The 26,230-nt window shown below is 41.5% G+C and overlaps 1 protein-coding gene across 1 annotated transcript in view; it reads right to left on the bottom strand.

Annotated features, from left to right (window-relative positions):
• CACNA1C (calcium voltage-gated channel subunit alpha1 C) overlaps positions 1-26,230 on the bottom strand; it is a 141,156-nt gene that overhangs the window by 97,151 nt on the left and 17,775 nt on the right. Inside the window, exons 3-8 of the mRNA XM_075855600.1 lie at positions 12,468-12,623; positions 11,627-11,823; positions 10,423-10,526; positions 8,006-8,178; positions 3,201-3,291; positions 2,498-2,524 (exon numbers count right to left, since the gene is read on the bottom strand). Of these exons, the coding sequence (XP_075711715.1) occupies positions 2,498-2,524; positions 3,201-3,291; positions 8,006-8,178; positions 10,423-10,526; positions 11,627-11,823; positions 12,468-12,623 (748 nt within the window). The remainder of the gene's footprint in view (positions 1-2,497; positions 2,525-3,200; positions 3,292-8,005; positions 8,179-10,422; positions 10,527-11,626; positions 11,824-12,467; positions 12,624-26,230) is intronic.

The raw sequence follows: 26,230 nt of genomic DNA on the forward strand, positions 1-26,230 counted from the left end.
ATAGATAGATAGATAGATAGATAGATAGATAGATAGATAGATAGATATGAGATAGATAGATAGATATGACATAGATAGATAGATAGATAGATAGATAGATAGATAGATAGATAGATAGATAGATAGATATGAGATAGATAGATAGATAGATAGATAGATAGATAGATAGGAGATAGATAGATAGATAGATAGATAGATAGATAGATAGATAGATATGAGATAGATAGATAGATAGATAGATAGATAGATAGATAGATAGATAGATAGATAGATAGATAGATAGATATGAGATAGATAGATAGATATGAGATAGATAGATAGATAGATATGAGATAGATAGATAGATAGATAGATAGATAGATAGATAGATAGATAGATAGATATGAGATAGATAGATAGATAGATAGATAGATAGATAGATATAACATAGATAGATAGATATAACATAGATAGATAGATAGATATGAGATAGATAGATAGATAGATAGATATAACATAGATAGATAGATAGATAGATAGATAGATAGATAGATAGATAGATAGATAGATAGATAGATATAACATAGATAGATAGATAGATAGATAGATAGATATGAGATAGATAGATAGATATGAGATAGATAGATAGATAGATAGATATGAGATAGATAGATAGATAGATAGATATAACATAGATAGATAGATAGATAGATAGATAGATAGATAGATAGATAGATAGATAGATAGATAGATAGATAGATAGATAGATGTGAGATAGATGTGAGATAGATATGAGATAGATAGATAGATAGATAGATAGATAGATAGATAGATAGATATAACATAGATAGATAGATAGATAGATAGATAGATATAACATAGATAGATAGATAGATAGATAGATAGATATGAGATAGATAGATAGATAGATAGATAGATAGATAGATAGATAGATAGATAGATAGATAGATAGATAGATAGATATGAGATAGATAGATAGATAGATAGATAGATATGAGATAGATAGATAGATAGATAGATAGATAGATAGATAGATAGATAGATAGATAGATAGATAGATAGATAGATAGATAGATATGAGATAGATAGATAGATATAACATAGATAGATAGATAGATATAACATAGATAGATAGATAGATAGATAGATAGATAGATAGATAGATAGATAGATAGATAGATCGATCAGGAAAACCCCCTTAAACTGATATTACGGCTCACAGAGGATTGTCTTGACTGGATACAATTATAACAAACCCTCAGCTGAAAGAAGTTTTAGGTCAGGACAGGTTTTCAGCCTCTGGATGTATATATGCTCGGAATGACTGACAGCAAGCAGAGATCTGTTAACTGTTAAAGAATTGAAACACTTCGTATATTAGAGAGTTGCAGCACTGTTCATTACACCAGGATTCATCTTTATAGCAGCAGAGTCCCCTCCAGTCCGCGGCGGGCGCTTCGGGCCACATTTCGGGAGGTTTATTTCTCTCCTGATGTAAATTTTGGCTTTTGTTTGTTTGTAAAGGTAAATAAAGCGCCGTTTTATGTAACGAGGCTCCTGGCGGGATCTCCGCGGGGCCGGCGGCTTCTCTGTCAGATTTCCGTCGTTTCCTTCTGACCTAAATGATTTGTCCTTGAGTTGCGTTGATCACCACGGATCCGTTACTCTCCATTGTTACGGGAGCGGCGGCCGCTCAGATCTTCGGAGTGGGAGGTCTGTAATCAGCGCTAAGTATCTCGTAAGCCAATAATTATCTCCTGAATGCAGCCGACATTTGTCAATGACTCTGACTAAAGATCTGAATAACCCCCGCTCTGCCGGCTTCTTCACCGCGCCGATGCCATAATAAAGAACAGGAAGGAAACACCGCAATCTCGTACAGACTTAAAGAGCATCTCTTCATGCTGGGAAAGCAAAGTAGCACAGCTTTCCCCGGCTCCTGAATGGCACGCCTGCCTATTTATGTAATGATGCATCTGCCATATCTAGATCATTGCAGAAATGTGCCATGCAGGAGTCTGGAAAAGCTGGGTGACCACTTCTGAGGTCATATGGGTTGTCACCCAGCTTTCCCAATATAACTAAAAAAACATTTTAATTAACAACTCACAAAGGAAATTTTATTCAAGGGAGATCGCCCCCTACAGGCCTTCTCCATGGTCCTGAAATGTAAGACCATGATGCTTTGTAGTAAGGAGCAACATTTCAATTATCCCGTTTCATGCCATAGTCCGGGCCACGAGCTTTTGCCACTTTATACCCTCCAGAACTGGGATCGTGCAGGGTGTATCGTTATTTTAGGGTCGATCACACTAGTCTTGTCTGTGCTAAACACACCCACTTTATTCTAAGCCCCGCCCATGTCGATCCAGCAGGATTACAGCAGATTCCACAGCTGCTGACTGGTGCAGCTTCCTGCAGGGCCTGGACTGAGGATTATATGGAGCAGCAGCTTATCAATCACCTAATGAGTGCAGCTCTGAAGTACAATTCTTACCTAAACTTAGACTTGGAAATCCTGTGCCTGAAAGAAAGAGAAAGACATTATTTACCCCGGTGACAGGACAAGCGGCTGCAAGCGCCACAACACAACTCTGCTACATGATGATGACGCCGAGTAAGATCTACCCACTACATAGAGAGGAACAAATCCACCTCCCTCACCACAGCTACGCAATGGCCGGTGCACTACAACACTCAGCATGCCATGGCTGTCAGGACCACAGCACTTGCATGCCTCTGTAAAGTTCTTGTACTATGAAAAGTTCTTCAATTTTGTAATAGAATACGTGTATCAGTTTCTCACCATTTCCAGGATCTCTACTTGCTGTCTGTGAATGGGAACACACATTGTTTACTTCCAGAGGATGACAATTTGTCCTGGTCATGTATTAATCATACAAGTGAATGGACAGATTTCCATCCTCTGGGAAAAAGTCAAGGTTCACATTCACAGATTGCAAGCAGGGATCTTGTAAACCGTAAAGGAATTAAAACATGAAGCAGATTATAAACTGGCAGAACCTTTTATTATACAATGATTTAGCTTTATTTTATGAAAACCCCTTTAAGCAGCCTGTGGCAGGGTGTGCTGATACCTGTAGTTCTACCTCAGCTGGAGGGACCCCAGGATCGCACAGGACGGGACTTTTTCAGAGGATGTGAATAGTCGTTACTGTATTGGGTCAGGATATACTCACGCCAATCGGACTCCGCAGCTTTCTTCTTCCACATCTCCGCTACCCACGTTGTCAGTATTCACAGATTCTGTCTCGCTGGTGGGCATGCTCACTGCAAAACAGCAAGAAGCGGCACAAGTGCTCAGGATTCCCAAAGCTGCAAGAACTGTTATAACTTTATAATATATGGAGACAGTGACATCGTCCTTACCTGCCTATAGCCCCCTTTTACTGCCTGTAGCCCCCTCTCCCTGCCTGCAGCCCCCTCTCCCTGCCTGTAGCCCCCTCTCCCTGCCTGCCGCCCCTCTCCCTGCCTGCAGCCCCTCTCCCTGCCTGCAGCCCCTCTCCCTGCCTGCAGCCCCTCTCCCTGCCTGTAGCCCCTCTCCCTGCCTGTAGCCCCCTCTCTCTGCCTGTAGCCCCCTCTCCCTGCCTGTAGCCCCCTCTCCCTGCCTGTAGCCCCCTCTCCCTGCCTGCAGCCCCTCTCCCTGCCTGCAGCCCCTCTCCCTGCCTGCAGCCCCTCTCCCTGCCTGCAGCCCCTCTCCCTGCCTGTAGCCCCTCTCCCTGCCTGTAGCCCCCTCTCTCTGCCTGTAGCCCCCTCTCCCTGCCTGTAGCCCCCTCTCCCTGCCTGCAGCCCCTCTCCCTGCCTGTAGCCCCCTCTCCCTGCCTGCAGCCCCTCTCCCTGCCTGCAGCCCCTCTCCCTGCCTGTAGCCCCTCTCCCTGCCTGTAGCCCCCTCTCCCTGCCTGCAGCCCCTCTCTCTGCCTGTAGCCCCCTCTCCCTGCCTGTAGCCCCCTCTCCCTGCCTGCAGCCCCTCTCCCTGCCTGTAGCCCCCTCTCCCTGCCTGTAGCCCCCTCTCCCTGCCTGCAGCCCCTCTCCCTGCCTGTAGCCCCCTCTCCCTGCCTGTAGCCCCCTCTCCCTGCCTGTAGCCCCCTCTCCCTGCCTGCAGCCCCTCTCCCTGCCTGTAGCCCCCTCTCCCTGCCTGTAGCCCCCTCTCCCTGCCTGCAGCCCCTCTCCCTGCCTGCAGCCCCCTCTCCCTGCCTGCAGCCCCCTCTCCCTGCCTGTAGCCCCTCTCCCTGCCTGTAGCCCCTCTCGCTGCATGTAGCCCCCTCTCCCTGCCTGCAGCCCCCTCTCCCTGCCTGCAGCCCCCTCTCCCTGCCTGCAGCCCCTCTCCTTGCCTGCAGCCCCTCTCCCTGCCTGCAGCCCCTCTCCTTGCCTGCAGCCCCCTCTCCCTGCCTGCAGCCCCTCTCCTTGCCTGCAGCCCCTCTCCCTGCCTGCAGCCTCTCCCTGCCTGTAGCCCCCCTCTCCCTGTCTGCAGCCCCCTCTCCCTGCCTGTAGCCCCCTCTCCTTGCCCGTAGCCCCCCTCTCCCTGCCTGCTGCCTCTCTGTTCGGTGTAAATCATCAAATACTAGAGGGGGGGGGGGGGCGAGATGCAGCTGCAGGTTCTCTCTGTGTCTGAGTGACCGTATGCTGTGGAGGAGGAGGAGGGGCAGTAGGGATGAGAAATCTGATTGGCTTAGAGTGCTGTGCATAGCGCTACGACGTGTTGGCAGACCACACCAAAGGAGCAAACACCACGGGACCCCATTTTATTAGTCACCCAGAGAAACACTGTAAAGAGCGCCCCCCCTCTGTGGACCCGATATATAATGACCCTGGTGACAAGTCCCAGTAATGCGGTGACATCCCTGGTGTTATTGGCGCACAATAGTATCCACTAACAGATGGGGCCCCGTGAAGGAGCCTGAGAGCCACGTATGGATCCTCAGCCCCTGGATGTGTTGTGATTGGTCTACATGGTGCCAATCTAAGGACAAGGAGCGGAGATCCAGTCTATGGGTGAAGGGGCAAATACTGTCGATTTTAGGAGCCGGTTACACCACTTATGGGGCTAATTTGGTCCAGTAATAGGAAGAACAACGAATATAGTTCGGCACCAGCAGAAAATCTCCAGCCGGGCCCCTGGGGTTCACCCGCCCCTGTATTTATATATGAATATAATGTGTGAGCTGCTTTCCCACACCGGAGCCTGGCGTCATCACCGTCACGCCTGTCTATAGTTGGCGTCATCACCGTCACTCCTGTCTATAGCTGGCGTCATCACCGTCACTTCTGTCTATAGCTGGCGTCATCACCGTCACTTCTGTCTATAGCTGGCGTCATCACCGTCACTCCTGTCTATAGCTGGCGTCATCACCGTCACGTCTGTCTATAGTTGGCGTCATCACTGTCACTCCTGTCTACAGCTGGCGTCATCACCGTCACTCCTGTCTATAGCTGGCGTCATCACCGTCACTCCTGTCTATAGCTGGCGTCATCACAGTAACTCCTGTCTATAGCTGGCGTCATCACCGTCACTTCTGTCTATAGCTGGCGTCATCACCGTCACTTCTGTCTATAGCTGGCGTCATCACCGTCACTCCTGTCTATAGCTGGCGTCATCACCGTCACTCCTGTCTATAGCTGGCGTCATCACCGTCACTCCTGTCTATAGCTGGCGTCATCACCGTCACTCCTGTCTATAGCTGGCGTCATCACCGTCACTCCTGTCTATAGCTGGCGTCATCACCGTCACTCCTGTCTATAGTTGGCGTCATCACCGTCACTCCTGTCTATAGCTGGCGTCATCACCGTCACTCCTGTCTATAGTTGGCGTCATCACCGTCACTACTGTCTATAGCTGGCGTCATCACCGTCACTCCTGTCTACAGCTGGCGTCATCACCGTCACTCCTGTCTATAGCTGGCGTCATCACCGTCACTCCTGTCTATAGCTGGCGTCATCACCGTCACTCCTGTCTATAGCTGGCGTCATCACCGTCACTCCTGTCTATAGCTGGCGTCATCACCGTCACTCCTGTCTACAGCTGGCGTCATCACCGTCACTCCTGTCTACAGCTGGCGTCATCACCGTCACTCCTGTCTACAGCTGGCGTCATCACCGTCACTCCTGTCTACAGCTGGCGTCATCACCGTCACTCCTGTCTACAGCTGGCGTCATCACCGTCACTCCTGTCTACAGCTGGCGTCATCACCGTCACTCCTGTCTACAGCTGGCGTCATCACCGTCACTCCTGTCTACAGCTGGCGTCATCACCGTCACTCCTGTCTACAGCTGGCGTCATCACCGTCACTCCTGTCTACAGTTGGCGTCATCACCGTCACTCCTGTCTATAGCTGGCGTCATCACCGTCACTCCTGTCTATAGCTGGGGTCATCACCGTCACTCCTGTCTATAGTTGGCGTCATCACCGTCACGCCTGTCTACAGCTGGCGTCATCACCGTCACTCCTGTCTATAGCTGGGGTCATCACCGTCACTCCTGTCTATAGTTGGCGTCACGCCTGTCTATAGCTGGGGTCATCACCGTCACGCCTGTCTATAGCTGGTGTCTGCGGATTAACAGCGTAGCAAGGACTACAACTCACAAATGTCACTTTAAAAATAAATCTCTGTCCTTTGTTTTGTATGAGGAAAAATAAAGCTCGGCCTCATATTAGGTGACGCTTCTCCTTTAAGGACAGGGAAGACAAAACACGTGACTCCCCTTCCCGCCACTGACTCTGAATAACAGATCTTATCCGATTATTGTGTCTGATTCTGGACATTATTGCCCCATCCCAACCTACTGTCAACCCCAAATGTTCCCAGGTGCAGCCGCACAATATAAAGGGCCGCGACTCCTATAACGTGAGGACAGGGACCGTGCGGCCGGACAGTCCTGGCGTTCAGCAGAGCCCACGCAGGACGCCTTCCAGGGATGGACTTTCCAGATAATCTTGTTAAATTTAGCAGAGAATTATTTGATGGTTGACTGGACGCCAATAAAGGAGAGGAGACGGGGCCTGAAAGAAGGAGCGCTGCCCCCCCTCCCCCGCACAAACGTCTCCGCTCATTACTGGCCACGGATCTCCACATCACAAAGTGAAGCCGCTCCTCAGTTTAGTGTCATTGGAAAGGAAGGTCATAAATCACCGCCATGACTCCAGCGCTGCCATACACAGGGCACTGCCCACCCTGAAGGTGGCATTAACAGCAGCAATGTGCAGGGGCAGGACTCGGGGAGACCCGATTATAACATTACAGACGCCCCCAAGCAGATAGGGGGCCACACCACCAGAAACGGCATCATATATTCGTATTGGGACCAGGGCGGTGGGTGCTGATGGGACTCTGACATTCCCCAATTTACTCCCAATGCTCAACTTACATATAATATTAAGTAACTGTAAGATCCTATGCTTTTCATCTGTTTACTGATATCAGGCCTTATACTCCAGTCACAGCCAGAGCTGCATTTAAATTTTGTTGGCTTCCTGTAAGCTCAGAGACGGCAGTCTTTCTCATTTCTGCCCTCCTTCCTGCTGGTTCAGTGTCTTTACAAAGCATGCTCTGCTGTATTGCATTGTGGAAGATGTAGTGTAGTCTGACGGAAGCAAACGTCTTCCCCAGCAGAATGTATGGCATCATAGCAGTTCAGCTAAATTGTTTGGGTAACCTGCAGAAACGTGGCTGCAGCTCTGGATGTGACTGATGTAATTCAGTACGTTATAAATATTACGTCATATTCATAATCCTGCAGGCTGCCACCCCCTTACATCAGAACCCTATGGAAGAGTTACATTTTATCTAAATCCGACTGCTGTATAGTATCTGATGTAAGCATTATATGTCCCACACTGCAACACAGCAGAGCGCACACTGAACCAGCAGGAGGTTCTGCATACATTTGGGTGCAGCTTTGGATGTGACTAGAGTATAACACAAAGATGGACAGTTACTTTAAGAAAATATTTAGTGAGATTTAGCCAGATAACTGATTAGGGACTGACTGTTTCGGGGTTTGTCCTCATCAATATCTTCATCTTCATTTTCAGGGTCTATATCTTCCGCCTGTGTGATCCAGTCCAGGTAACCTTTCAAGTCTTCTTCCAATTGCTGTTTCTCCCTCAGTTTCTGGAAGTCGCCCCGAGCTTTGGCCTTCTCCCTCTCCTTGGAAAACTCCCTGGTGGGACAGAGGAAAGCGGCTTATTAAAGGGACAGAAAAACCAGGACGGAGATACAATGGGAAACAGCAGCAGAGTCACCCAGAGGTGAGTACCAGACAAATAATGGACGTCCCCTTTAATACTCGCAATATTTGGGATGGTCCGTCCCTCCAGCTTTGCGGATACCGGGTATAAGGGACGCGTGGGACGTCCCGGCGCCGCAGTGAAGACGTCTCATCCATCTCATCTCGTCTACATGTAGGACTACAGGTCTGATGAAGTCTCCTCTCAACCCATGTGTAACAAGTCAGATCTGGGAGGTCAGAGCCCCACAAGACTGTCTGTATTGGTTAAACTGGACTCAACCCACCCCTGGAAATTTTTTAAATGTGCAGTACCAGTTGTGACCACAGGGTGGCAGTAGATGCATCCTATATAAAACGTCCATTATCGTAAGCGGAACACACTGGGCAGCAATCACATAGACACAAGATTTATAACCTGCTGACTCAATTTCTCCACTTTCACTGCTGGTAATTCACAATATAAAAGTCTGAGCCTTTAATGACTGTAAACACATTCTTCATGTTTCTGAGAAATTACGCTAAAGGGGGTCTCCGCTTTGGTCAATTCCTACTAGTTAGAATGATCCCTTGACAATAAGCAGATCACAAATTGTTGCCCTACGGAGACCCCCAGCGATCAGCTGTGATCTGGGGGGAAACCTGGCAGTAAGTGTTGTTTCTCTGCAGCGCCACCACAGGAGAAATGAAGTATTACACAGTGCAATCAATGTGTCGTCTGTAACACAGGACGGGACCTCCAGAGACGCTCTATGTAACCGCTCTCCACTCTACCCAAGAGATGATGATCCTAAACAGAGGACCCCCCACTATTACCCCAGAATTCACTAATAGGGGGTATGGAAATGGGATTTTCTAAACTGCATCCCCCCCCTTTAAAGCAACAGTCACGCGTTTACACAGAATGCTCCTACTGCGGGGCGATTACTGTGAATATTTACATGAATTTGATAAGGAATGAGGCATTTTGTACCTTGTTCCTCAATTACGTCACTAGTCCTTGTAGAACTAATGATCTGAAAACTGGTTTGGTCTTAGCTGATGGTGTAAAAGTTATCTGTAAGTAGCAATGATTATTACACAAGGCCCAAAAAAAATAAAATGATTGCAAGCTCTTCTGGCGAGCCAGCCCTCTGAATGATCCGCCAGTCCTCCCGGTGTAGTTGCTGGGGTGTAGCAGAGTCGCGCGGCTCTGAGTATCATCAGTCATAAACATTTTTTATTCAACGTATTATTTGCCAGATGAAAAGGCAGGAATTGTATCTGCGCCCAGATAAAGGGCGGGAAACGTTCAGCAGCTGCTTATGGCGATAATAAGTGCGGCTCAGAATTTCGAGTGCTTGCGTCTCCGTCACTGAACCTGTAATTTCCAGCGACACAAATCACGAGCGCTTCTGTCGAGGGCTGCGGGCCAGGAACCATGCAAAGACCACAGCGATCCAGCTGATCAGGAGAGAGGCCGGCGGGGGAGACGGGGGGACGGGTGGGAATGTCAGGAGACGGGGGTCTGTGTCATGGAGGAAGTCGCAGGAAAGACGCCTTCGTTACACTACAGCAGAAGTTCAATGGGAACATAACTCACACACGACTCCATATCCCATAAACACCAGATCAGTGGGGGGTCCGACCCCTGGGACCGCCACTAATCCTAAGAATGTGGGTGCCCAGTCCCCGTTTCTTGCCATACAAGCGCGGTCACTAGTCATTACAGCCAATCTCTGAATAGTATTTTAAATTTACACATAATCGAGTAAATAAAATGATCCGGAGTTCCTCCAGAGCTGCACTCACAATTCTGCTAGTTACAGGAAACAGTCACCAAGCTTATGGACAGACCCCCCCCCCCCCCTAAAGCTCCAATAATGCAGGGGGGGCAGTTTGTTTTTCCTAAACTAGATGACACTTCCCAGAATGCAAACTCCAAGCAGACACAGAACAAGAAGGGAAAAGTGAGAGATTTCAGCTCTGAAGTTGCAGAATTGTGACTACAGCTCTGGAGTAAAATACAATATGTAACTTATAAATGGCGCCTGGTCCGGTGCTGTAACCCTTTCAGTTTACTGATCATGGGGACCCCAACTAGTTGAAGGTGTATATACATTTGACACATTTCCGGACTGTAACCTCTATGGCAGCGTTTAGAATATACAAAGCAAGAAAAATATCTCGTCGTCTTACCCACTCAACACCCCGAGAACCAGGTTCAGTACGAAAAACGATCCGAAGATGACGAGGCTGACGAAGTAGACGCACGGCAGCTCATACCCCATGGCGTTCTGCATCTAGAGAGAGAAAGCAGCGACATTTACCCGTTACGTGCGTCCGATCCCTAGAATACGGCAGAACATCGGATAGGCCAGGACTTCACAGCGATGTTTGCTGCGTGACGGTCGTGGCCGCGTGTCTTACCGTGTCTGTTGTGCAACCTCTACATTTTATTATTTCTGATCTTGAGTTACTCCAGTTACAACCAGAGCTGCATTCACAATACCTATTAGCTGTAAAATAATCTCATTTTTGGTCTGCCTTTTGCAGGTTCTTTATACTGAGCAGGCTTTGATGTATTGCACCGTGGGAGATGTAGTGTATGCACTATAACCTACATCTCTGTACAATGTGGCAACTCAGTAGAACTGCCAGCAGAATTGCGTATGCAGCTCTGGATGGGACTGGAGACATCAGATAAGTAATGGGAAGTATTTACAGCTCTGCTCTTCGTTCTATGTAGACGTATCCTGTAAGCGATCCATATTTAGTAGCGGAGAAGAGGGCCGTCTGGCTGACAATACGCCTGTATGTTGTGTGACCCGGGTTCTGAAGATTCGGGCTGACACCAGCGGCTCTTCGCTTCTCAGAAGAAGTTTTATTTATAAAGCCTTTCATCTTACTCTGGAATCCACTTCAAAGTGGTAACGTCGGCCTCTCCCCACCGTCCCTGAACTGCGGCCTTGTATATAGACGACACGGCCGATCATGGCGAGCTGGATGGTCAGCTCAGGGGGGAACGTCTCCAGGCCTCGGGCCTCCAAAACGTTTCCACACCATAGATCGTATACAACGCGAAATGTCCGATACAAAAGGAAACATTGTTCCACCCAGATACAAAGTAAAACCAGAAGGAGAATCACTGTGGGAAAGTGGTGAATGCTTCTGCATGATCTGCTGTATTGCATTGTGGGAGATGTAGTGTACACACCAGGCAATGTACTAAGGTCTGATGAGGGTAAAAGAGCAGCATCTCCTACAATGCCATACAGCAGAGCGCATCACATGACAGGAGTTACATCACTTTATATAGAAGTTCTGTATGTACGCGGCTCGATGTGTTTTCGTGGAAGATCCCGTCTACTACTGATATTACCGTCGATCCTCAGCCACCTACCCAGTATAGCACGTCCGTCCAGCCCTCCATGGTAATGCACTGGAAGACAGTCAGCATGGCAAATGCAAAGTTGTCAAAATTGGTGATGCCGTGCTTAGGTCCGTCCCAGCCAGAATGACACTCGGTGCCGTCGTCACAGTGCCGACCGTTACTGCCATTGATCGCGCAGGGCGACGGCTCCTCTTCTGCAGGAACTTCTGAAAAGTCAGAAAGTCACAGGAAACTGAGACGCGTCCTAATGATACGGACCAATCACACCCCATAAACTGTAACAAACCCTCAGCTGGAGAAGTCTAAGGGGGAGTTCACACTGAGGTTTTTTTACAAGTTTTTTGACGCGGAAACCGCATCGGAAAACGCGCCACAGATTGAAATCAAATGGGAGGCGGAGGCGTTTTTTTCCCGCGAGCGGTAAAAACCGCTCTCGGGAAAAAGAAGGGACATGCCCTATCTTCGGGCGTTTACGTCTCTGACCTCCCATTGACATCAAAAGAACGCTGCAAACGGCCACAGAATTTTGAAGCAGATGTTTCTGCCTGCAAAAAGCTATGTGTGAACAGGGCCTTAGGTTTGTATGGGTTAAAACAAGAATGTTCCTATTCACTAGCAGCAAGCATAGATCTTATATAAGAGATTGTCTATTGGAAAGTTCATTCTACAATGATTAGCTTTTGTCTGCATAAATAAACCGGAAAACCCCTTTAAGGACTTTCAGGACTCTGGGAAAGCTGGGTGACGACCCCTTTAGGAGCTATAATGGCAGCCATATTGGTATTCTCTACTTTTTAAAAAAATTTAAGGTGAAATGCGCCGGTGCTGTATACAGAGATGATTCTCGTACCTTTGTTGGTCAGGAAGTAGCAGGTTTTGTGCATTTTGCCCATAAACAGCTCCAGGCCGATGATGGCGTAGATGATGATGACGAATAAGACGAGCAGCGCAATGTGCAGCAGCGGGACCATGGCCTTAATGATGGAGTTCAGCACCACCTGCAGACCTGCGGACACAAGAAACGTCATCTATGTACCACCTGCAAACACAAGAAACGTCATCTATGTACCACATGCGGACACAAGAAACGTCATCTATGTACCACCTGCGGACACAAGAAACGTCATCTATGTACCCCATAGTCAAAAGCAGAAAACTTTATTTACAAGCCTGACCCTGGAATGAATACTGATGTCTGTGATAATAATAACAACACTTAAAGGGCCGGTGACCCTGGTCCGGCGCTATATCAGTCACACATATGAATGTAAATGTCTCAGCACCGGATATATGGGACATGAAGTAGTTGTCATGGGGGCAGAGAGGTTCTGCACTTCTCGATACCATCACATCACAGGGAATAAGTTATCTAACCGCCGTTATAATGTAACAATTATATTTACTTCTCTCTTTCTGGCACGAGACGCGATAAACGTCTCCGGGGAAAACGCATTAATTGCACTTAACAGCTGTAGGATGATGGATGATGGAAAGACGTCTTCAAAGGACATAATACTGAGCGGGAGTATAATAGACAGCGGTATAATACATGGAAGACAGGTGCGGGCCCCAGACTAGTGCAGGAACATCTGCCGGAGCTTCATCATTGCACAACTAGGCAGATTTGTCATTCAGGAGTCTGGGAAATCTGGGTGATAAGTTGTTCAGCCATTACTTTGTTCTGGGAAAGATGGGTGACAACCAATACACCCGCCATTATAGGGCAGGGATATATCTCTCGCTCCCCTATGGCTGTCACTCAGGGACTGTGGAAAGTTGGGTGATAAATGATGTAGATTTAGCATTTAAAGGGGTTTTCCAGTTGTATATAAATAAAGCTTCATTTTTCATTTTTGTTATTTTCCTCCCCGTCTTCGGGCCTCTTTTTTGCGGGACAGGTTGTCATTTTTAACGGCACAATTTAATGTTCTGAAAAACGGGGAAAAAAATGTGTCGGGTGGAATAGAAAGCTCTTCCTCCATTTTTTGGGGTTTTGTTTTTACAGTATTGACCGTGAAGTAAAAACGGAAGGTTAACTTTTATTTTTTATATTATTTTAGGGGAAAATGGGAAAAGGCTTTTTTTTTTTTTCCTTTTTTTTTTTTGAACATTACTAAAAAATTTTATTCAACAATTTTTTTTTTACATTCCTTTTTTATTTGTCCCCCTTAAGGGACTTGAACAAGCGATTGTCTTGACAACCATCAGCACCCCACGATCGCATCATGTGGCGGGAATGGAGTGACAAATGGGACTCATCTAAGTAGTTAACCTTCTGGGATCGGCGTGATCTCCGATCCTGGGCGTTAGTGCGAGGGGTCACCTGTAGTTTACAACTGACACCCGCGGCGCATGGATACCCCTCCTCCCGACCATCTAAACGTTCAACAAACTTCTTACATGTCATAATGATGTCAGAAGTTTTGATTGGTGGGGGTGTCAGAAGTTTTGATTGGTGGGGGTGTCAGAAGTTTGTTGAACATTAAGCAATGTATCCTCAACTTTCTAATGTACTTTGTTTTAATTCTGTCCATTTTCAAGTCCTTTCTTTGCTGTCAGTGAATGGGAACATTCAGAGGCTAACCCCGTTCATACTTGGCCCTGTTCTCAGCTGAGACGTGGATACAATGTATCAGTCTATCTATTCTAGACAATATTCTGTGAGATAAACAGCCTGGACTCCAGACTGATACATTGTAGCAAACTACCAGAGAGATTGTCTACACTGGATACAATTGTTTCCACTTCTCAGCTGAGAGAGCAGGACTAGGTGTGTATGACAGCAAGCAATGATCTTGAAAATGGTGAGGAATTGAAACACATTCATTATCCAGTGTTATTCCCATCTTAGACGGGATCTGTTATAAAGGCCTGATAGATACGGTCCAAGCTCTGGGAACCGCTCCTATCTCAACATCGGGGGTGGCCTGACCCCCGTCCTGTCTGATGAGGTGGCCGCACTCTGGCGGGAAGTGAATGGAGAGGTGCCCGGCTCCCTCTATTGTTTTATATGGAAAGGAGGACACCTCCTGTCATAATTAACCCTTTAAGCTTCAGCCACTTAAAACTGGAAATCCCCTTTAAGGCCACGTTCACACGCTTAACAAAAAACGGCTGAAAATACAGAGCTGTAGTCAAGGGAAAACCGCTCCTGATTTTCAGAAGTTTTTTAATCATACTCGCGTTTTTCGCTGCACTTTTACGGCCGTTTTTAGAGATGTTTTTCTATAGAGTCAATAAAAAACGGCCCGAGAAGTGACCTGCACTTCCTTTTTGTTGGCGTCTTTTTACGTGCCGTTTTTTTAAAACGAGGCATAAAAAAACCAGAACAGAACGCCGTATTTCCCATTGAAATTAACGGGCAGATGTTTGGAGGCGTTCTGCGTCCGAGCTGTGAGGCCGGTGTATTGTTCTCACCCAGCTTTCCCAGAAACAGACAGAATTAAGAAACGTATTGCTGACATCTTGATAGAAGACGACTCAAGGACTCGGATTATTTTTTTTCTTCGTTTCGGGGTGGGGGGGGGGGGCAGATTAAGGCCTGAGCGTTTTCTTCCAGTTAAGCTGCTACGTCCGGCCAAGAAGGAAACCGCCAATATCTGGATCGTTTCTCGCGTCCTTTATCTTCCGCCATCTGCTGATCACAATCTGGACCGTGGAGTTTTAAAGTGAAATTTGCAGCCGTTCAGCGCGCCTGATGATCGGCAGCAGACAATCCGCTGAGGGTGATGAGCCTCGGAGATGATGATTACTCTGACAATTTAGCACATGTTACTAGAAGTCTCTGGGGATTGAGGCAGGATCGGGCGCCGCTGCACCATGATGGAGATTTTCAAAAAGTGGAAAAGTTGGATGCCAGCCCACAGCTAAATGATGGCATGTCTGTCATCAGCAGCGGGCACCGCCTGGCATGGGCAGACATTACTGCTTAATTAGCGCGCTCCGCGTGACAAAGAAGACGCGGCCTGTCACTGCCGTAAATACCCATGCTGCCATCGCTCCAGTAGGGGGCACAACGGTTGGGAGATCACCAAGAGGAGATGGAGCTCGGGCGCTTACACATCTGGAAACCATGAACCCTCAGATCTGCCGTGCCCATGGGGTAGGAACCCCCCTCTCTCTGGACTATCTGCCCCTCCGCTGAACATCTCCTGAAGGCCTAACGACTATCCGAGAGGTGATGACGCCCCAATGTCTCCTGTCAGGGAAAACTAGGATTCGGCAGGTTGGAAAACAGGTCCATTTGCCTCAAGATAAGCGGCGCCACCTTGGGAGTCTGGCAGTTGATGATCTCCCTTCTTCTCCAGAAATGACTGGGCCTGAGTGCATGTTCATGGGGCGTCAGGGCTGATCTACAGCAACTGGAGAGGTGACGTTTGGGGCAAAACCAAAGTCCAGGGCCAGGGGCTTCTGCTGCCTCTATGAGGGGTATAACCCCCGCTGATCTCTGCACAGCTGTCCGTATCACCCGGTCTATTCACTGCACATTCCAGGAGCGGTGGACAATGGCGTCCGCTTATCACAAAACACTGAAGTGACAACAGCGTCATGTGCACAGTAAGAAGCTCACCCGACGTGATGAAAGTATATACAGTGTATACAGCAGAGATATACAGTGTATACAGCAGAGATATACAGATATATACAGATATATACAGCAGAGATATACAGAGATATACAGATATATACAGTGTATACAGCAGAGATATACAGTGTATACAGCAGAGATATACAGTGTATACAGCAGAGATATAGATATATACAGTGTATACAGCAGAGATATAGATATATACAGTGTATACAGCAGAGATATACAGATATATACAGTGTATACAGCAGAGATATACAGATATATACAGTGTATACAGTAGAGATACAGATATATACAGTGTATACAGCAGAGATATACAGAGATATACAGTGTATACAGCAGAGATATAGATATATACAGTGTATACAGCAGAGATATAGATATATACAGTGTATACAGCAGAGATACAGATATATACAGTGTATACAGCAGAGATATACAGATATATACAGTGTATACAGCAGAGATATATAGTGTATACAGCAGAGATACAGATATATACAGTGTATACAGCAGAGATACAGATATATACAGTGTATACAGCAGAGATATAGATATATACAGTGTATACAGTAGAGATACAGATATATACAGTGTATACAGCAGAGATATACAGATATATACAGTGTATACAGTAGAGATACAGATATATACAGTGTATACAGCAGAGATATACAGAGATATACAGTGTATACAGCAGAGATATAGATATATACAGTGTATACAGCAGAGATACAGATATATACAGTGTATACAGCAGAGATATAGATATATACAGTGTATACAGTAGAGATACAGATATATACAGTGTATACAGCAGAGATATATAGTGTATACAGCAGAGATATACAGATATATACAGTGTATACAGCAGAGATATACAGATATATACAGCAGAGATATACAGATATATACAGTGTATACAGCAGAGATACAGATCTATACAGTGTATACAGCAGAGATACAGATATATACAGTGTATACAGCAGAGATATAGATATATACAGTGTATACAGCAGAGATATAGATATATACAGTGTATACAGCAGAGATATAGATATATACAGTGTATACAGCAGAGATATACAGATATATACAGCAGAGATATAGATATATACAGTGTATACAGCAGAGATATAGATATATACAGTGTATACAGCAGAGATATAGATATATACAGTGTATACAGCAGAGATACAGATATATACAGTGTATACAGCAGAGATATAGATATATACAGTGTATACAGCAGAGATACAGATATATACAGTGTATACAGCAGAGATACAGATATATACAGTGTATACAGCAGAGATACAGATATATACAGTGTATACAGCAGAGATATAGATATATACAGTGTATACAGCAGAGATATAGATATATACAGTGTATACAGCAGAGATATAGATATATACAGTGTATACAGCAGAGATACAGATATATACAGTGTATACAGCAGAGATATACAGATATATACAGTGTATACAGCAGAGATATAGATATATACAGTGTATACAGCAGAGATACAGATATATACAGTGTATACAGCAGAGATATACAGATATATACAGTGTATACAGCAGAGATACAGATATATACAGTGTATACAGCAGAGATACAGATATATACAGTGTGTACAGCAGAGATACAGATATATACAGTGTATACAGCAGAGATATAGATATATACAGTGTATACAGCAGAGATATACAGATATATACAGTGTATACAGCAGAGATATAGATATATACAGTGTATACAGCAGAGATATAGATATATACAGTGTATACAGCAGAGATACAGATATATACAGTGTATACAGCAGAGATATAGATATATACAGTGTATACAGCAGAGATATAGATATATACAGTGTATACAGCAGAGATACAGATATATACAGTGTATACAGCAGAGATACAGATATATACAGTGTATACAGCAGAGATATAGATATATACAGTGTATACAGCAGAGATATAGATATATACAGTGTATACAGCAGAGATACAGATATATACAGTGTATACAGCAGAGATATAGATATATACAGTGTATAGAGCAGAGATATACAGATATATACAGTGTATACAGCAGAGATATAGATATATACAGTGTATACAGCAGAGATATAGATATATACAGTGTATACAGCAGAGATATACAGATATATACAGCAGAGATACAGATATATACAGTGTATACAGCAGAGATACAGATATATACAGTGTATACAGCAGAGATATAGATATATACAGTGTATACAGCAGAGATATAGATATATACAGTGTATACAGCAGAGATATAGATATATACAGTGTATACAGCAGAGATATAGATATATACAGTGTATACAGCAGAGATATACAGATATATACAGTGTATACAGCAGAGATATAGATATATACAGTGTATACAGCAGAGATATAGATATATACAGTGTATACAGCCGAGATATAGATATATACAGTGTATACAGCAGAGATATACAGATATATACAGTGTATACAGCAGAGATACAGATATATACAGTGTATACAGCAGAGATATAGATATATACAGTGTATACAGCAGAGATATAGATATATACAGTGTATACAGCAGAGATATACAGATATATACAGTGTATACAGCAGAGATATACAGATATATACAGTGTATACAGCAGAGATATACAGTATATACAGTGTATACAGCAGAGATATAGATATATACAGTGTATACAGCAGAGATATAGATATATACAGTGTATACAGCAGAGATATAGATATATACAGTGTATACAGCAGAGATATAGATATATACAGTGTATACAGCAGAGATATAGATATATACAGTGTATACAGCAGAGATATAGATATATACAGTGTATACAGCAGAGATATAGATATATACAGTGTATACAGCAGAGATACAGATATATACAGTGTATACAGCAGAGATACAGATATATACAGTGTATACAGCAGAGATACAGATATATACAGTGTATACAGCAGAGATATAGATATATACAGTGTATACAGCAGAGATACAGATATATACAGTGTATACAGCAGAGATATACAGATATATACAGTGTATACAGCAGAGATATACAGATATATACAGTGTATACAGCAGAGATATACAGATATATACAGTGTATACAGCAGAGATACAGATATATACAGTGTATACAGCAGAGATATAGATATATACAGTGTATACAGCAGAGATATACAGATATATACAGTGTATACAGCAGAGATACAGATATATACAGTGTATACAGCAGAGATATAGATATATACAGTGTATACAGCAGAGATACAGATATATACAGTGTATACAGCAGAGATACAGATATATACAGTGTATACAGCAGAGATACAGATATATACAGTGTATACAGCAGAGATACAGATATATACAGTGTATACAGCAGAGATATAGATATATACAGTGTATACAGCAGAGATATACAGATATATACAGTGTATACAGCAGAGATATAGATATATACAGTGTATACAGCAGAGATATAGATATATACAGTGTATACAGCAGAGATATAGATATATACAGTGTATACAGCAGAGATACAGATATATACAGTGTATACAGCAGAGATATAGATATATACAGTGTATACAGCAGAGATATACAGATATATACAGTGTATACAGCAGAGATATAGATATATACAGTGTATACAGCAGAGATATAGATATATACAGTGTATACAGCAGAGATATAGATATATACAGTGTATACAGCAGAGATACAGATATATACAGTGTATACAGCAGAGATATAGATATATACAGTGTATACAGCAGAGATATACAGATATATACAGTGTATACAGCAGAGATATAGATATATACAGTGTATACAGCAGAGATATAGATATATACAGTGTATACAGCAGAGATACAGATATATACAGTGTATACAGCAGAGATATAGAGATATACAGCAGAGATATAGATATATACAGTGTATACAGCAGAGATATAGATATATACAGCAGAGATATAGATATATACAGTGTATACAGCAGAGATACAGATATATACAGTGTATACAGCAGAGATATAGATATATACAGCAGAGATATAGATATATACAGTGTATACAGCAGAGATACAGATATATACAGTGTATACAGCAGAGATACAGATATATACAGTGTATACAGCAGAGATATAGATATATACAGTGTATACAGCAGAGATACAGATATATACAGTGTATACAGCAGAGATATACAGAGATATACAGTGTATACAGCAGAGATATACAGATATATACAGTGTATACAGCAGAGATATAGATATATACAGTGTATACAGCAGAGATATACAGATATATACAGTGTATACAGCAGAGATATAGATATATACAGTGTATACAGCAGAGATACAGATATATACAGTGTATACAGCAGAGATATACAGATATATACAGTGTATACAGCAGAGATACAGATATATACAGTGTATACAGCAGAGATATAGATATATACAGCAGAGATACAGATATATACAGCAGAGATATACAGATATATACAGTGTATACAGCAGAGATACAGATATATACAGTGTATACAGCAGAGATATACAGATACATACAGTGTATACAGCAGAGATATACAGATATATACAGTGTATACAGCAGAGATATACAGATATATACAGTGTATACAGCAGAGATATACAGATATATACAGTGTATACAGCAGAGATACAGATATATACAGTGTATACAGCAGAGATACAGATATATACAGTGTATACAGCAGAGATATACAGATATATACAGTGTATACAGCAGAGATATACAGATATATACAGTGTATACAGCAGAGATACAGATATATACAGCAGAGATATACAGATATATACAGTGTATACAGCAGAGATACAGATATATACAGCAGAGATACAGATATATACAGTGTATACAGCAGAGATATAGATATATACAGTGTATACAGCAGAGATACAGATATATACAGTGTATACAGCAGAGATATAGATATATACAGTGTATACAGCAGAGATATAGATATATACAGTGTATACAGCAGAGATATACAGATATATACAGTGTATACAGCAGAGATATACAGATATATACAGTGTATACAGCAGAGATATACAGATATATACAGTGTATACAGCAGAGATACAGATATATACAGTGTATACAGCAGAGATACAGATATATACAGCAGAGATATACAGATATATACAGTGTATACAGCAGAGATATAGATATATACAGTGTGTACAGCAGAGATATACAGATATATACAGTGTATACAGCAGAGATATAGATATATACAGTGTATACAGCAGAGATATACAGATATATACAGTGTATACAGCAGAGATATAGATATATACAGTGTATACAGCAGAGATACAGATATATACAGCAGAGATATACAGATATATACAGTGTATACAGCAGAGATATAGATATATACAGTGTGTACAGCAGAGATATACAGATATATACAGTGTATACAGCAGAGATATAGATATATACAGCAGAGATACAGATATATACAGTGTATACAGCAGAGATATACAGATATATACAGTGTATACAGCAGAGATATAGATATATACAGTGTATACAGCAGAGATATACAGATATATACAGTGTATACAGCAGAGATACAGATATATACAGTGTATACAGCAGAGATATACAGATATATACAGTGTATACAGCAGAGATACAGATATATACAGTGTATACAGCAGAGATATAGATATATACAGTGTATACAGCAGAGATATAGATATATACAGTGTATACAGCAGAGATATAGATATATACAGTGTATACAGCAGAGATACAGATATATACAGTGTATACAGCAGAGATATAGATATATACAGTGTATACAGCAGAGATATAGATATATACAGTGTATACAGCAGAGATATACAGATATATACAGTGTATACAGCAGAGATATACAGATATATACAGTGTATACAGCAGAGATATAGATATATACAGTGTATACAGCAGAGATATACAGATATATACAGTGTATACAGCAGAGATACAGATATATACAGTGTATACAGCAGAGATACAGATATATACAGTGTATACAGCAGAGATATACAGATATATACAGTGTATACAGCAGAGATACAGATATATACAGTGTATACAGCAGAGATACAGATATATACAGTGTATACAGCAGAGATACAGATATATACAGTGTATACAGCAGAGATATAGATATATACAGTGTATACAGCAGAGATATAGATATATACAGTGTATACAGCAGAGATATAGATATATACAGTGTATACAGCAGAGATATACAGATATATACAGTGTATACAGCAGAGATATAGATATATACAGTGTATACAGCAGAGATACAGATATATACAGTGTATACAGCAGAGATATAGATATATACAGTGTATACAGCAGAGATATACAGATATATACAGTGTATACAGCAGAGATATAGATATATACAGTGTATACAGCAGAGATATAGATATATACAGTGTGTACAGCAGAGATATACAGATATATACAGTGTATACAGCAGAGATATAGATATATACAGTGTATACAGCAGAGATACAGATATATACAGTGTATACAGCAGAGATATAGATATATACAGTGTATACAGCAGAGATATAGATATATACAGTGTATACAGCAGAGATATAGATATATACAGTGTATACAGCAGAGATATAGATATATACAGTGTATACAGCAGAGATATAGATATATACAGTGTATATAGCAGAGATATAGATATATACAGTGTATACAGCAGAGATATACAGATATATACAGTGTATACAGCAGAGATATACAGATATATACAGTGTATACAGCAGAGATATAGATATATACAGTGTATACAGCAGAGATATAGATATATACAGTGTATACAGCAGAGATATAGATATATACAGTGTATACAGCAGAGATACAGATATATACAGTGTATACAGCAGAGATATAGATATATACAGTGTATACAGCAGAGATACAGATATATACAGTGTATACAGCAGAGATATACAGATATATACCGTGTATACAGCAGAGATATAGATATATACAGTGTATACAGCAGAGATATAGATATATACAGTGTATACAGCAGAGATATACAGAGATATACAGTGTATACAGCAGAGATATACAGATATATACCGTGTATACAGCAGAGATATACAGATATATACAGTGTATACAGCAGAGATACAGATATATACAGTGTATACAGCAGAGATATAGATATATACAGTGTATACAGCAGAGATACAGATATATACAGTGTATACAGCAGAGATATAGATATATACAGTGTATACAGCAGAGATATAGATATATACAGTGTATACAGCAGAGATACAGATATATACAGTGTATACAGCAGAGATATAGATATATACAGCAGAGATATAGATATATACTGTGTATACAGCAGAGATATACAGATATATACAGTGTATACAGCAGAGATACAGATATATACAGTGTATACAGCAGAGATACAGATATATACAGTGTATACAGCAGAGATATAGATATATACAGCAGAGATATAGATATATACAGTGTATACAGCAGAGATATACAGATATATACAGTGTATACAGCAGAGATATAGATATATACAGTGTATACAGCAGAGATACAGATATATACAGTGTATACAGCAGAGATACAGATATATACAGTGTATACAGCAGAGATATACAGATATATACAGTGTATACAGCAGAGATACAGATATATACAGTGTATACAGCAGAGATATAGATATATACAGTGTATACAGCAGAGATACAGATATATACAGTGTATACAGCAGAGATATAGATATATACAGTGTATACAGCAGAGATACAGATATATACAGTGTATACAGCAGAGATATAGATATATACAGCAGAGATACAGACATATACAGTGTATACAGCAGAGATATACAGATATATACAGTGTATACAGCAGAGATATAGATATATACAGTGTATACAGCAGAGATATAGATATATACAGTGTATACAGCAGAGATATACAGATATATATAGTGTATACAGCAGAGATATAGATATATACAGTGTATACAGCAGAGATACAGATATATACAGTGTATACAGCAGAGATATAGATATATACAGTGTATACAGCAGAGATATAGATATATACAGTGTATACAGCAGAGATATAGATATATACAGTGTATACAGCAGAGATACAGATATATACAGTGTATACAGCAGAGATATAGATATATACAGCAGAGATATAGATATATACAGTGTATACAGCAGAGATACAGATATATACAGTGTATACAGCAGAGATACAGATATATACAGTGTATACAGCAGAGATATAGATATATACAGTGTATACAGCAGAGATATAGATATATACAGTGTATACAGCAGAGATACAGATATATACAGTGTATACAGCAGAGATACAGATATATACAGTGTATACAGCAGAGATACAGATATATACAGCAGAGATACAGATATATACAGTGTATACAGCAGAGATATAGATATATACAGCAGAGATACAGATATATACAGTGTATACAGCAGAGATATAGATATATACAGTGTATACAGCAGAGATATACAGATATATATAGTGTATACAGCAGAGATATAGATATATACAGTGTATACAGCAGAGATACAGATATATACAGTGTATACAGCAGAGATATAGATATATACAGTGTATACAGCAGAGATACAGATATATACAGTGTATACAGCAGAGATATAGATATATACAGCAGAGATATAGATATATACAGTGTATACAGCAGAGATACAGATATATACAGTGTATACAGCAGAGATATACAGATATATACAGTGTATACAGCAGAGATACAGATATATATAGTGTATACAGCAGAGATACAGATATATACAGTGTATACAGCAGAGATATAGATATATACAGTGTATACAGTAGAGATACAGATATATACAGTGTATACAGCAGAGATATATAGTGTATACAGCAGAGATATAGATATATACAGTGTATACAGCAGAGATATAGATATATACAGTGTATACAGCAGAGATATAGATATATACAGTGTATACAGCAGAGATACAGATATATACAGTGTATACAGCAGAGATATAGATATATACAGCAGAGATATAGATATATACAGTGTATACAGCAGAGATACAGATATATATAGTGTATACAGCAGAGATATAGATATATACAGTGTATACAGCAGAGATATACAGATATATATAGTGTATACAGCAGAGATATAGATATATACAGTGTATACAGCAGAGATACAGATATATACAGTGTATACAGCAGAGATATAGATATATACAGTGTATACAGCAGAGATACAGATATATACAGTGTATACAGCAGAGATATAGATATATACAGCAGAGATATAGATATATACAGTGTATACAGCAGAGATACAGATATATACAGTGTATACAGCAGAGATATAGATATATACAGCAGAGATATAGATATATACAGTGTATACAGCAGAGATACAGATATATATAGTGTATACAGCAGAGATATAGATATATACAGTGTATACAGCAGAGATATACAGATATATATAGTGTATACAGCAGAGATATAGATATATACAGTGTATACAGCAGAGATACAGATATATACAGTGTATACAGCAGAGATATAGATATATACAGTGTATACAGCAGAGATACAGATATATACAGTGTATACAGCAGAGATATAGATATATACAGTGTATACAGCAGAGATATAGATATATACAGTGTATACAGCAGAGATACAGATATATACAGTGTATACAGCAGAGATATAGATATATACAGTGTATACAGCAGAGATACAGATATATACAGTGTATACAGCAGAGATATAGATATATACAGTGTATACAGCAGAGATACAGATATATACAGTGTATACAGCAGAGATATACAGATATATACAGTGTA

Source organism: Rhinoderma darwinii, chromosome 3, assembly GCF_050947455.1.
Source record: "Rhinoderma darwinii isolate aRhiDar2 chromosome 3, aRhiDar2.hap1, whole genome shotgun sequence".
Taxonomy (NCBI): Eukaryota; Metazoa; Chordata; class Amphibia; order Anura; family Rhinodermatidae; genus Rhinoderma; species Rhinoderma darwinii.